The sequence below is a fragment of the Ailuropoda melanoleuca genome, chromosome 13 (genome assembly GCF_002007445.2).
Source record: "Ailuropoda melanoleuca isolate Jingjing chromosome 13, ASM200744v2, whole genome shotgun sequence".
Classification (NCBI taxonomy): domain Eukaryota; kingdom Metazoa; phylum Chordata; class Mammalia; order Carnivora; family Ursidae; genus Ailuropoda; species Ailuropoda melanoleuca.
In genome coordinates this window covers 14,117,493-14,132,291 of record NC_048230.1, presented here as the reverse complement: position 1 = coordinate 14,132,291, position 14,799 = coordinate 14,117,493, and the positions used below count along the sequence as shown (strand labels likewise).

General features: G+C 49.7%; 2 protein-coding genes across 4 annotated transcripts in view; both read right to left on the bottom strand.

Annotated features, from left to right (window-relative positions):
• Positions 1 to 686: 686 nt before the first annotated feature.
• On the bottom strand, positions 687 to 7,803 carry SUPT4H1 (SPT4 homolog, DSIF elongation factor subunit). The gene is made up of 5 exons (XM_002929398.4): positions 7,735 to 7,803; positions 7,082 to 7,188; positions 2,640 to 2,695; positions 2,304 to 2,357; positions 687 to 1,848 (listed from the first exon to the last, which is right to left on the bottom strand). The coding sequence occupies exons 1-5, from the start codon at positions 7,801 to 7,803 to the stop codon at positions 1,781 to 1,783; spliced, it is 354 nt and encodes a 117-aa protein (XP_002929444.1). The 3' UTR covers positions 687 to 1,780.
• A 1,499-nt stretch (positions 7,804 to 9,302) lies between these two features.
• RNF43 (ring finger protein 43) overlaps positions 9,303 to 14,799 on the bottom strand; it is a 62,176-nt gene continuing 56,679 nt past the window's right edge. For all 3 annotated transcript variants that reach the window (XM_002929397.4, XM_011237428.3, XM_034640212.1), the window contains 2 exons: positions 13,323 to 14,669; positions 9,303 to 10,798 (listed from right to left, as the gene is read on the bottom strand). In XM_002929397.4, coding sequence (XP_002929443.2) covers positions 10,755 to 10,798; positions 13,323 to 14,669 — 1,391 coding nt within the window. In that variant the 3' untranslated portion in view covers positions 9,303 to 10,754. The remainder of the gene's footprint in view (positions 10,799 to 13,322; positions 14,670 to 14,799) is intronic.

Below are 14,799 nucleotides of genomic sequence, written 5' to 3'. Positions count from 1 at the left end.
CCACAACTGTTTCCATTCTCACCGAGCAGCCGAGCAGCCACGTCCGGGTCAGACACGCAGGACAGCAGCCGGGGATTTCCAAGGGACTTTTCGAGAAAAGCCAGTGAAAGTTAGGTGTTGGCTGCTTGGCCTAGGCACTCTTGCTGAAACCCACTTCTTCCCTCCAGAACCAGAACGCAAGGCTGGCCTGGTGCGGCTACTTCCCAAGGAACCTTTCAGATTGAAATTGAGTAGAAACCACCACCCCTGGAGCTCTTTCAGTTTGCTGGGCTGGAGAAATCCTTTAAAAACTCAGCTCAAACTGGGGTTAATGGACCATTCCCTCAGAGCTTGAAGGCATCAGCAAACATGGCTCTGGTTTGAGGATCTGTGAGTGACAGGAGCACCCTGGGCCACTCCCAGCTTCCTTGCCATGGGCCTATGAGAAGACAAGGACAGGGGTGGCCAGGGGTCACTGGAGAACCAGCACCTCTCTCTCCTTCCCACACTCCGGGCCACAGGTAACAAGAGACGCTGACTCACTAGCAACACCAGGTGGCTAAGAGACACAAAGCCCTCATGTAGGCCCCTCTGCTACTGACTGTCGAGAGCTCATTCTGCGATGGTGATTCTGGGCATTTCTCCCACTATTTGGTTAACTGTGCACATACTGTGTATATTAAAGAATAGCTGATAAAAAGTGTAAATGAATTTTACTTTTTATAAAACCTAAGTTCTAGATTTTTCACATTGCTTCGTTTTTGTAATCACAATACTAAGGTAAACAGGCAGAGTGTTATCACTGTTTTACAGATGGAGAACAAGAAACCTAGGGAATCAATATGGGGATAGTAATAGAATTCTTTGTGGATTTAAGTAAATGAGAATTTATGGTAACTTTTTCATTCTGAAACAAATAACTCACCTTGACCCGTAACTTGGTATCAAAACCTCCTACTAGGCCAGAGGGGAAAGGGGGGGGCCCAATTCCTGCAGAGGCAAAAACTAACGGGGCCAAGACCCAGCAGCCACCTGAGGGTCTCCAGTTAAGAGAAATGCAGCAGAATATGTGTAGGTGGGCAAGGGAGGGTCATGGGTACCACTGACTGGCCTAAGATAGAAAAAGAGCAGTAAAAAGAAGAAGAAAAAAAGAGAGTGGGGGACGGTATTAAATATGGTCAACAGGCAAAGAATACTAAGAAGCCTCCGGCTTTCCTTCAAAAGACACTTGCTGTGCCAGGCCTAGAGCAAGTCTGCAACCCCCAGACACCAGGACTCCAGCTTGATGGGGCTGCCTACACTCAGGACAGCAGACCTTCCAACAAGACCCAAGGAAGCACACTAGAAAGGCCGCAACCCCGAAAAGCTGAAAGATGGGTAATGGGGAGGAGGGCCTCTGCTGCTCTGGAAAAGTGCTTACAGGGTTAACTGAGTTCTTCTTGTGCCCAGGTAAAAAGGAGGAGGTGGCAAGGCATCTGTCGTGGGCTTAAGAACTTTCCTAGGGGTTCGTGTTTATTGGCATTTGACCCAGAGTCCTACCCATGGGCAAGGGCTCAGACTGGGTCTCCTATCCCCCATTCAATTCAGTCTCTGTTAATCCACCAGCCCAAACCACCCCCACCCCCACCAGCAGTCCAAAGGTAAAATGGCCCAGGGACACGCTGTGAGGTACTCTCTCAACAGCCTGCTGAGTCTCAGAGTTGGAGCGTGGGGAGTATCTCAAGTTCTGTCCATTTAGTTCCGTAACAAAAAATAAGATGCAGGAGGTGGGGAGCAAAGATGCTGGCAGCCACGCATCTTGCTAGGTCTTTATAGCTGTGTCTCTGGATTTGTAAGCCACTCCTCGACTTTTCAGCTCTCGCACGATTCCTGCAGCAGGAAAAGAAACAGCTCTGTGAGAGAGGAAGATTCCGGAGGATAAGAAAGCTCCTTCTCCTACCACTTTGGTGGGGGGTGGGAAAGGGAGGAAGGAAGAAGGTGTTCCTAAGCAATCGGGAGTTCCGACACAGCTCACCAACAGTCCTGCTTCTATTGGCTTATTACCACTGAAGATCCAGGCACGTGTTTGGTAATGACTTGGTAAGAATGAGAAGGAAAAGGGAGACACACTGTAGTCACTGAAACCAAGGATTCTGGGGTCAAAATGTCTGGGTGCAAATTCTAGCTCCTCACTTTTTAGCAGGATAACCTTGGGCAAGTTATTTAAGCTCTCTGTGCCTCAGTTCCCTCACAGAGTTGTGAGGACTAGCGTGCAGTCACATAAAGGACTTCCAGAGAGCTTGCTGCAGTAGGTGAACACTGGCTGTTGTGACGATGATGATTACCTTGGGGAAGGCGACCAGTGACTGACACTGCATACACACCCGGCTTAAAGCTACCTATGAAAAAAGAAAAAGAGACAGCAGTGAGAGCAAGTTGAGTCTAAAAACAAATAGGAGGTTTAAGCTAAAACTGAAAGGAATTCTGCAACTCCAAGAGAAGAGCAAACACTTCTTTTGGCTCCGATGTTGAACGACAGGGCACAGGACACTTTCCTCATGTTTCCTACAACCCCATCTGTTTCACTGTGCGGCCACTTATCCCCTGATTTGCGACTCCCCCACCAGACCCGAGGAGCAGCAACAACACGGGCCAGGATAAGGAGAAAGGGAAATACGTACTGACTCGCTGCCACTTGGAGACCCAGCTGTCCTCTGGACTCATCATCGCAATGATTCTGGGAAGGGAAAAGAAACAGAGTCAGCCTGAGCCTCCCCTACCACAGGAGAGAGAGATGGAGGAAAATGCCACTTTACTCTGCTGCCAGCCAGCAAAATAGTGCTGGGAAAGGAAACACAGGAAAAAGCCAAGTACTGGGTCTCAACTAAAAAGCAGGGGAAATGGACTACTAATGCTGGGAAGGGGCTGACCCGAAGTTAGTACTGACTTGCCCGCCAAGCACAGGTCAGTCACAGGTCCTTCCCAAAGGACAAGCTCATCAGGCTCAAACACATCTTAGCCCAGGTTCTCTGGGAAAAGGGATGGCTTTAAAAGTAGATGGCCAGGGGCGCCTGGGTGGCTCAGTCGTTAAGCGTCTGCCTTCGGCTCAGGGCGTGATCCCGGTGTTGTGGGATCGAGCCCCACATCAGGCTCTTCCGCTATGAGCCTGCTTCTTCCTCTCCCACTCCCCCCTGCTTGAGTTCCCTCTCTCGCTGGCTGTCTCTATCTCTGTCAAATAAATAAGTAAAATCTTTAAAAGTAGATGGCCAGTGCTACTAATTCCAAGCAAGCGACATGACCACTAGGGGGCTGGGCCCTAGTACAAAGCGGGAGGGTGAAGGAAAACCATAGATCCTCCTACCAGGAAGAAGTAAGACTTGGCCAAAGTCTGCCTCTGATGAGCTGTAGAGCCTAACACACGTAGGGAGACCCGTCTCAGAATTTTGTGGGATGAGACTCGAATACTGAGCTAATGCTTGACAAACACCTGGCACAGAGTAGGTGCTAAATAAGCATTAGCTCTCCTAATTATCCTAATAGTTCTTCCCTGGATATCTCTGATCCTAGAGCACAGGCAACAGAAAGGCCACGTAAGGGCCAGAAGGCTGCCACTTGAGCTTGCCAGGTAAACATCAGGTACTTTCAGAAGCTACAGAGGTCATTTCTGTCATTCATTCATTCAATCAAATGCTTGCTGACTGCCTACTGTGACAGATCTGTTCTAGATACTGAATTTGTCAACTGCCTTCCCAATAAGCATTCCCTCTTGTCTTGGCAACAATCCTGGATTCTTATTTGGGGAGCCTCCCTCCCCATCCAAATCCTACATTCTCAGCCATCTGCTGGGAGTGGAAGTGACCCCACCCTCTGAGGTGGTTAAGCAGGGTAACGCCTGGACCGGCACACTGAGCAGGGACAGGCACACACACAGGCCGTTGTCTGGATGTTCTCTTCTGTTCTTCACAAGCAATCTTCCTAGCCTTACAGTGCCTGTCACCCAACCTTATGATTTAAACTCAACAGAATCCTCACCATTCTCCAAACATACCCTGGTTTTCCCACCCCATGATTCTCAAGTCATTCCCTTGTTTAGAATGCTTTCACTAAAATGCTCTCTCACCTCGACCTCCTCAAAAATCCAGTACTTCTTTCTTTCAGGGCCTGATTCACATGCTATCTCCTCTGCTCTGGCTGAGTTCATCTGGCCCTCCTCTGATCTCCTTTAGCCCTTGATATACCCATTTTCCAAAATCTAATATGCACCAGAATACACAACCAACTCTTACAACAATAATCAAATAACCTGCTTCGAAAGTGGGCAACGGATCTGAAGAGGCATTTTTCTGAAGATGACAGAAAAATGGCCAATAAGCACATAAAAAGATGCTTAACATCACTAATCATTAGGGAAAGGCAATCAAAACCAAAACAACATCACTTCACGTCCAATAGGGTAGATACTATCAAAACCAAAACAAAACATAAAACAAAAAATAACAAGCACTGGCAGGGGTGTGGAGAAACTGGAACCGCCGCACACTGCTGGTGGGAACAGAAAACGGTGCTGCCACTGTAAAAAACAGTATGGCAGTTCCCCTAAATATTAAACAGAATGACTCAGCAATTCCACTTCTGGATACATACCCTAAAGAAGTGAACGCAGGGACTTGACCAGATATTTGTAAACCCATGTTCATAGCAGCATTATTCCTAACAGCCAAAAGACAGAACCAACCCAAGAGCCTATCCACAGATAAATGGATACAGTGTAGCGTATATAATGGGATTATTCAGCTTTAAAGGAAAATTCGGACACATACTACAATACAGATAAACCTTGAAGATACGATGGTAAATGTAATGAGCCAGGCACAAAAGGACAAATATCATATGATTCCACTTATATGAAGCAACTATAGCACACTTCAAATTCAGACAGCAAGAGGGGCGTCCAGGTGGCTCGAGTCGATTAAGTATCTGCCTTGAGCTCAGGTCATAATCCCAGGGTCCTGGGATCCAGCCCCAAGCTGGGCTCCCTGCTCAGCTTCTCCCTCTCCCTCTGCCACTCCCCCACTGGTGCTCTCTTGCACTCTGTCAAATAAATACATAAATAAAATCTTAACCAAAAAACAAAACAAAACAAGAAATTCATACAGAAAGAAAGGAGAATGGTAACTGCCAAGGGCTGTGGGGAGGCGAAAATACGATGAGAAAAGTTCTGGACATGGATGGTAGTGATGACTGCACAATGTGAATATACTTAATACCACTGAATTCTACACTTAAAAAGGGTAAATTTTCAGGGGCGCCTGGGTGGCTCAGTAGGTTAAGCGTCTGCCTTCGGCTCAGGTCATGGTCTCAGGGTCCTGGGATCAAGCCCCTTGTCAGGGTCCCTGCTCAAAGGGGGGTCTGCTTCTCCCTTCCCCGCTACCCTGCTTGTGCTCTCTCTCTCTCTCAAATAAATAAAAATTTTTAAAAAGTAAATTTTCTGTCACACAAATTTTGCCAATTTTTAAACAAACTCTAATATGCGAAACTTTACACTGCGTCTCTCTTACTAGTAAGTGCATCACTGTGTAACTCTTGACATCCCTCACAGCAGCCACCATAAGTACTTTACCATAGATGGAAGTCCCTTTATTCATTTGTTAGCCATTTTGTTACGCTGCTAACAAATCAACAAAGGAACCAGAGTACTGACTGTGCACATGCATGTGTAAGAAGTAAGGTTCCACGGGGGCGCCTGGGTGGCACAGCGGTTGAGCGTCTGCCTTCGGCTCAGGGCGTGATCCCAGCGTTCTGGGATCGAGCCCCACGTCAGGCTCTTCCGCTATGAGCCTGCTTCTTCCTCTCCCACTCCCCCTGCTTGTGTTCCCTCTCTCGCTGGCTGTCTCTATCTCTGTCGAATAAATAAATGAAATCTTTAAAAAAAAAAAAAAAAAAAAAAAAAAAAAAAAAGAAGTAAGGTTCCACGGCAACATCTTTTTTGACCAATCCTTCATTCTTCCTTAAAGGAAGTCAAATAAGGAATGGATGGAGTTGGCCTCACCTTGAAGGAAGTATACTAAGTACTGGATTTGAGCCCAGTTTGTGTGTAAATTTTTTTTTTTTTAAGATTCATTTATTTGAGAGAAAGAGCACACAAGGGGAGGGGCAGAGGGAGAGAGAGAATCTGAAGCAGACTTCCTGCTGAGTGCGGAGCCCAAAATGGGGCTCAATCTCACTACCCTGAGATCATGACCTGAACTGAAATCAAGAATTGGACACTTAACTTACTGAGCCACCCAGGCACCCCTGTGTGTAAATCCTTAATTGGCCTAAGGCCAAAAGACACAGGATCTCCTTAACCCACAAAGAAAACTGCCCTCTGGCTCCTACTTTGGGGGAAAAAAACCTAAGACCTGGCCACTTTTGCTATTCTCATTTCTCCTTCTCCCCATTGAAGAATCTCACAAAGGGAAAACTTTTCTTATGGGGTCTCTTAGATGACATATCTAACAGCATCACCTTTCAGGTAATAATTTGCCATTACTGCACCTTACCTTACCTTCATTTTCAGAAAGAACCTTCATGCATTCAACAAACATTTCTTAGCCCTCTGCAACCTTCCAGGCCGTGTGCCAGATCAGTGTGCACAAGATAAACACAGTCCCTACCACCAATGAACTGACAGTTTAATGAAGAACTGTCCAGCAGAAATAAGTAAAAACCACACAAGTCATTTAAAATTTTCTAGTAGCCACATTTATGAGTAAAGACAAAAGGGTGAAATTAATTAACATATTCATTTAACCCAGTATACCCAAAGAATTACCATTTGGGTATATAATTTATATTTAAAAAATTAAAATATTTTACATTCTTTTTCCTTGTTCTGAATCTTGTCAATCTAGTGTATGTTTTACACTTAGAGCATAACTCAGTTTGGACTACCCACATTTCAAGTGCTCAATGCCACACATGGCTAGTGGCTACTGTACTGGACAGCACAGAACTAGTGTGTTTCAAAATAACTGAGAACATCGAGGATCATGGTCTCAAAATTCTGCCTCACATTTACTGGGTGGGGTGGGGTGGGGTGGGCGTAACCAAAAAGTAAACGAAGGAATCTAAAGGGGCTTACCCGTCAAAGGAAGAGCTGGTGCAGTCATATACCATCTCCCGGTTACCCTTCATCTGAAGGTATGCATCACAATTGTCACAGCCATCATATTCAAACTGGTCTATAGTCTGGGAGGGGGAAAGAAGAGGGTAGGGGGGAGCATAAACAAGGCCAAAAGAATAAGTAGCGCTCTACATACTTCTACCTGGTCAAGCAGAAGGCTCCCTATGCTGGTTCTGTCTCATCTGGTTCCCCACCCACCACTCCCACAGCCCCATTCCTAAAGTTCCACCCACCCTCACAGTCCTCCCTCTCTTGTTCCTAACTGCGTTTTACCTATTCCTTTCCCTAGTCTCCTCGGGCCCAGGCATTTTCTCGACTACTCCTTTGGCTGCAGATTCCTACCCTCATCTGACTCCCAGTGGCCTTCGGCTTCAACAGAAATTCGCTGAACGTCTGTTAAGGATCAGACCTATACTAGCTGAGGAGTCAAAAGAATGAAAAGACTGCCTGCGTTCCTATACTTAAACAATGGCCTCCAGCAGCTTCCCACACCTCCCGCCAAACCCGGGGTCCTAGACCTCAATTTACTCTTCGCTATCCCCCAGGCCCGTTCCACGTTTTCCCCCACTTTAATTCCCCCATCGCCCCTACACCAGCTCCCCGAAGGACACCTTGACCAGCGAACACAGCAAACAAGCCCGCAGATGCCGCAGGTCCTTCGGCACCGTCTCCAAGGCCATCCTCTCCAACAAAAGAACAGCGAAGGACTAGGCCACGGATTCCTCAGCCGCAGGAAGTAAACAGCGAATTACCCAGAAAGCCTTCCACTTCCGGCGCCTCGGACTTCCTTTTCCGGTGTGAGAAGCCGCAGGGCCCTGCTCTCCCCCCGCCTGAGGAGATGGTTTCTCCCGCTTGGAGGCGGGGCCGGCCGGGAGTCACCTGGGCCGGCGCGCGCACCCGCCACCTGGGCCGGCGCGAGGGCGAGGCCGCGGCGGCCGTTGGGCCTGTGGGCAGGGCCCATGGGGGAGGGGCGGCACAGCTGGCGCCTGCGCGGGAACGCGCTGCGGCCGGAGCCGGAATCCCGGCGGGGCGGGCCGTTTGAGCTAGGCCGCTGGCATCCAGCGGCCGGTCCCCTTAGGAGGATCCCGGATGCCAGCCGAGATTGTTTTCCGTCTTGCCGTTTTAAAAGCGCAGGGCCAGAGAGTCCACTGTCTCCCTCTGGGTTATCTCTGCCTAGACGGAAAGAAATCAGGGACAGCCCCTTTCTTCCTGAGAGCAGTATAGGGTTTCCATTTGCCGTCCGCCGGAGTGCTGGCTTGTGAGCCGATGGCGCTTAACAGGAGTATTTATTTTTTAAAACTCTTTATGTACTTTCCTTGTTCCAGCTGATAATTTAGGCTCTGTGCAGCTTTTAGCATTTAGAAAATTCCTTTACTTGAGAACATCTGTAGGGGATAGGAAATTGTGTCTTTTTTTTTTTTTCATTTCACCTTATAGGAAGCTAGATTCTTCTTTGCTCTGTGGTTCAAAACTGGGCAACGGACAATGACTACCCCTGTGAAACCTTTCCTGGAGAAACAGGGGAAATGTGCTTTGTGAGGATGGGAGCAAAGGCTGCCCCAGGCTCTGTGGAATTCCTACCGACTTAGCACCAGCTCTTGATCCTCACAGTAGTCCCCTGAGTAGGCAGAGCACAGTCATTTGTGTTTATCAGAATTGGAGCTCTGGGATAGAAATAGTTTCAGGCCCTGCTGTTCTAGCCTCCCAACTGAAACAGAGCGTCTTCAAGGGGGGGCCTGCTTCTTGTGCCCATGCCATGTTGTGTTCAGATGGGCTCTGACTGGGGTGAGAATGTTCTCCAGCACTGGATACTTTTCCACCTCCAAACATGCTTTCACTCTTATCTCTGGGGAGCCCTGCAACAACTCAGTAAAGTAGGTCTATTTTATGGGTGGAAAAAGAGAGGCATAGAGTATTTGCCCAAGGTCACAAAGTCACGGAAGCATCACAAATAACAGTGTGAAGTAAAAGAATAATAATACAGATGACAACTGGACCACAGAATCCAGTCATGCTTTCCCCCTTCCCTGATCTCACAAACCATGCTTTTAGGGGCTTACAAACCAATTCTTGTTGCCTAGCCCACCACTCTGTCCTATCCTTTCATACATCATAGCCTAACCTCTGCCAGAAATAATTTACTTCTGTCAATGCAGAAGATGAAGCTGTTACCCCGAGTGACAGTCATGACAGAACAAAACCACGAGACCAGACCGCATTTATGGATAAATATATTAGCAAATAAATACATTTCTCAACATAGTGCCTGATTCAAGCGTCTTTCTGTCTGGTTCAGAATATAAATACCCATGTGGGTACCTAGGTGCTAGTTCCCCACTGACTCTGAGGGAAGAAGATTCCCAGGTAGGGTCCTGTGCCCACTTAGCTCCCACATTCACATTCCAAATGGGATAATGCCTGAGGAGCCGGCAATGGTCCAGCTGCCCTGAGGTGAATGTCACCCTCAGGATGCCCCTCAGCCCTTGCCCACTCGGTACCAGCTACCCGGGCCAGATGTCCTGCACGCACAGCCTCTTGCATGCATACCTTCCTGGGTGTCCCTGGCCTGTATGGCTTATCACGGGAAGCTGGGCCTTGGAACCATCTAAACCCAAATGTCCCACTTTGCTTTGCCTTTGTTTTCCCCTGTTCCTCATCCCTGCTCTGAGAGAAAACTTCCAGAGAAGAATTTGTTGTTGTCCTTGTTCAGCTGTAATTCTGTCTTTTCTACCTTCATTCCATTCTCCCTCTTCTAGATGAAGTCCAGCAGAAATCCTTTCTTTCCACCTCCTTTGGGACTTTGAGATAGGCAATCTCCAGGAAAGAATTATTCCCTCCCCACTACCCCCACTCCCAACCCCAAGAGGAACTGGGGCTGCTGGAGTGACAAGGGACTTTGAAAGTCAGAGGCTTCATCCCAGGTTCTTCAGGGTGCTGTACCACTTTAGGGACAGAACTCCACACCCTGGCTTCCCAGAGCCTCCCCTCTGACTTCATATAGTGGATCTGACCATTAAGGACAAGAAGGGAAAAACATTCTCCCTTATGCACCAGGGCAGGTACTGCTTGGAGAAGCTGCAGGGCCTCCCTTTTTAGGGCTCAGTGCTCACCTATGATCCTGATCCTTTTGCAAAGAAGGAAAATGATAAAAGCCAGGGTTGCTGCTGATGCAGCAGCTTTACCGAAGAGTCAAAGCTGGTGTGTAGGACTCACCCAAGAAAGGAGGTAAGAAGGACCCCATTGGCAGGTATGCCATGAGACTTGGGATGAGGAAGACCTGCTGGGCCCGGGTAAAGGAGCAGCACCTTTATAACACCTAGCTACCCATATCTAGCTTCCTGTTCTCAAAAAACAGCCTTTAGGGGAGCCAGCCCACACAGGTAGTAGCTGGTTGCCTGGCCGGACACCGACTTGCTGCACTGCAGATGCGTTCTGCACACAAGGTCCAGAGCTGGGAGCAGGGAACACCTGCCACCCACCATCACCACTCCTCTTCCGGAGCTCCCAGGCAGTATGGCAAAAAACAGGGCTGTTTTCTGAGGTCCTTTCTTCTCTCAGGAGCAGGACTCTGTGCCAGGCACGGCCCGAGTCATCCGGCGCACACTCTTGGTTGGAGCTAGGTCTGAGCATCTCACACGGCCTGATCACACAGCGCCTCCATCTCCTCCTCTGAGCCTGCGTGTAGAGAGAGCGGAGGAAAGAGGTCATCGAGGGTCAGGCCAGCCTCCTTCCTGTTCTACCTGCAAGTACGGCTGGGAGAGGACCACAGAGAGGGAGGAGCGGGGAATGTGTCCAGAAGGGGCAATTAGACTGAAAGCTGGGAGGGGCCCCATTTGGGATACAGGGGAGAGAAAAACAAAAAAGCTAAAGAAAGAGAAACATATAGCAATCAGTGTGTTACAAATACTATTCACTCATTAACCCAATAAACACTTATGAAGCACTTGTGAATCTGGCCTGTTACCATGTGCCACATAGAATAAGCAGGGACCTGACAATCTTACAGCAGAGAAAGTGTGCATGCAAAGGGAAATTATGCAGTGGGACCGGACTGGATCATAAGACCTTTCCTGGAAAGGGGAAAGATCACGTTCAAGTGGAGCAATCAGGAAGGGCTTCCTGAAAGCGAAGATAAATGAGCTGGTCCTGCAGAAATAGACAAGAATTGGATTTATAGGAATAGGAAGGCAGCAGAATATTCTGGGTTATAGGAACCACAAGAAGTGTTTACTAGGTTTGGCTAAAGCATGGGGCAGGAGAAGGGAAGGGGAAGAGTGAAAAGAAAAGTGGGGAAGGAAGATGGGGGCTCGCTGGTGCCAGAGCCTTGAAGGCCAAACCAGGCTCAGTTTTTCTTTACTGTGGACAAAACAGAAGACATGGAAATTTCTAGACAGTTTATTTGAGGGAGGTGAGCCTGGCAGCAGCAGGCGAGCAGGGTCACTGTGCTGCACGACTCTGTAGAATAGCCTGTATGTGCAGGGCCCAGCCTTCATGGCCCTCCCTGTAAAAGGGGAGGGAAGAGCTGGGAGGCTCTCTAGGGATAGGGCCATCATTCTGAAGGAGAAGGTAAAAAAACTCTCAGGGATGGAGTTAAGAGAACCTGGCGCTGACTGGATTTGAGGAGCAGGGAAGAGGGAGGCGTTGGAACTAGTTCTAAGTACGGCAGACAGGGGAGGTGGTGGTCTGGCTCCAGCAGCCCCGAAAGCACACATGTGACAAGGTCCTAATGGATCATCAAACACACGGCCAAAGCTTGCTTTACATGGCTCCATGGAAGCCATGATTTTCTCTACTGTAATTGTGTACATGCCTGTGACCCCACAGACCTGGATCTCCTGGTTGACAAACCATGTCCTCACAGCCTAGCCTGGAACCTAGCCCACAGCAAGCATCCAATGCAGGAAGGAAAAATGAGGGAAGTGAATGAATGAATGAATGATAACAGATCTAGGTCTCAACTGTAGGGTTCCTAGACTGTGAGGTCTTATATTTCCGGACCTTTGGGTTCCCTTTTGGGGTGCCTACTGATAGCTGTAGGCAAAGAGCTGTGTCATCCACACCATGGGGGAAAGTGGGAGGGGGGTGCTCTGGAGGAGGAAGAGGAGGATTTGAGCAAATAAACACCATGTTAAAATTGAGGATTTATGTTATCACCATTGGTTGTAATACAATTATCAGGGAAGCACTGAGGCCCGAGGAAAATGAGGTTGGTCTTATTAACAAGGTGCTTAGAAAGGAAGCCTTAGTTGTTCTTTTACCCCAGAGGGAGAGGAGAAAACCTAAGGACCAACAGGGCTGCTGGGAACCACCCATGATCTTTTTCTTTGCTTTTCTTTCTTTTCTTTCTTTTCTTTTCTTTTCTTTCTTTCTTCTTTTTCTTTCTTTCTTTCTTTCTTTCTTTCTTTCTTTCTTTCTCTTTCTTCCTTCCTTCCTTCCTTCCTTCCTTCCTTCCTTCCTTCCTTTCTTTCTTTCTTTTTCTTTTTAAAATCATTTACATAGCTCTTCTCCTATGGCCTAGTGTTATGGATATCTGCAATTATTTCTCCTACAAGACCTCATATTGCCTAGAATTACAGCTATCAGTAATTACTTCTCCATGCTCTCCTCAAGAGCAAGGAACACTTCTTGGCCTTCTTTGTATTTAAAACTGATAATTGGGGGCGGCTGGTTGGTTCAGTCAGTTAAGCACCTGACTCTTGGCTTCTGGTCAGGTCATGATCTTGGGGTTGCGGGATCATGATCTTGGGGTCATGGGATCGAGCCCCACATCAGACTCTGCACTCAGCAGGGAGTCTGCTTGAAGATTCTCTCCCTCTGCCCCTCCCCACTCCCCCCCAAATAAATAAATACATCTTTAGAGCTGATAATTGAACTGGGTGCACACCTTTACTCATTATTATAATACTGAAACACTTACATTTGAGCTGCTGCCTCAAACCACTGCAAGTGCTTTCTGATGTTTCATCCACATGGCCGCTTCCCCTGAGCCTCCCTCTGGTCTGGCAACTAAAGGAGTAACACCTGGCGGAGTCAGAGTCCTTCAGCCAGCATCCTATGCCATGCCTGTTGCTCAATATTTTGTATGTTATCCCACTGCACCTTCTCAGCTTCTGTCAACCCCTTGTTGGCTGACTTCACCCATTCTGCAATAACCTCTGGTGCCTTCTCCAAACCACACCCTCTTCCCCTGCAAACTCACCAGGCTGGGCTGGCGGCACCTGGCAGTGTGGGTAAGGGCACGGCCTGCCCTCTGGGGTGCCAGAACTCCATTCGGAAGGCCCCTCTCCAGGTGGGTGTGGTCCTAGGGACTGGCGTGGAGTCAGACACAACCACACCGGCTGTGAACCTGAGTAACAAGAGCCTGGGCTTTCTGGTAGCAGCCTCCTGTCCAGGCCTGGAGGTCCAAAGATCAACGGGTGGGCCTCCGGGGACCAAGGGTATGCCAAGCTGGTACTGTAATGGGGAAAAATCTGGCAAGCTGGGTGTGCAGTCACGTCCTGGGGCCGAGAAGCTGGGGTGGGCTCTGAGAGGCCCCCCCGCCTTTTCCTCTGTGGGTGTCGAACAGGGAGGCTGGATTTCTGCAAATGGAAGAGGCTGCTGGGACTGGGGCTGGCAGCATCAGCTGGGCCTGGGGCTGCCTCCATGAGGGCCCTGGACCATTGTGGGTTGGGGAGCTGCCCTGAAGGCGCCGTTGGGTTGGATCTGGCACCTTGCTGATCAGGGGAAGGCGGCTCTGGCTGGGGCTGTGTCTGAGGAATGGCAAGCCTGGCCTGGGGGGCCCCAGTTTCTGGGCCAGGCTTCCGGCCATGCCACTGGAAGCGTTTTTTGTAGTGGTGCCGGTGGCGGTGGTAGTGGACGTGGCTGGAAACCTGGGTTTCCCCTGTGGGCACCACTGAGTCCAAAGAACGGGGCCGAGAGGTCACACTAGGCTGAGTCTCCTCCCCCCGGGGCTCCCCTTCCGGGCTGCAGTATACCAAGGGGTCAAAGTCACTGCTCAGGGAGCTGCGGAAGGTAGAGCTGCTGCCGTGGATGCCCTGCAGACTGATGTCCGTGCAGTTGACCACCGAGTCACTCGAGGAGCCATGACAGGGCCCCGAACTGGAGTCACTGGCGGGCCCATCGGCCATGTAGCCGCTGCGTTCTGTGCGGTAGCTTTCTCCAGAACCGCTGCTGTCGTGAGGCCTGGCCCGGCGTGGGGGTGCTGGGCAAGCAGAAGGGTGCTGCGAGGTGCACCGGAGGTGGCTCAGTCCCCAGCCCTGCACATAGGGGTGCTGGGCCCCTGCCAAGCGCTGCTGCTCGCCCTGCGGCCTGGGATGTGCAGCTCTGGGGAGGCGGTGGTGCCGGGGGGCCGTGCCTGGCTCCTGGGATGTTAGGAAGGGGTCAGGTCGTGGGGGCCGAGCCACTGCGCTCCGGGAAGGGCCCAACAGGTAGGCAGCAGGTAGGTGGTAGTGGGCATGGCCAGGATGCTGGCGAATGAGGTGGAGTCTCCGGCCTGGTTCCTGGTAAGACCGAGAGGGTCCCAGGGACTGAGAAAACGAATCTCCCTCTGGAAGAAAGAACCAAGAGCACAGGTGTTTGACTCCACCGACCTCCGGGGGGTGCCTAGAGCAGCTGTTCGAGCCCACGGAGCCTGCGCGTCCAGTCCGAGTTGGGGGCCAAGGACACTCCTACTCTGC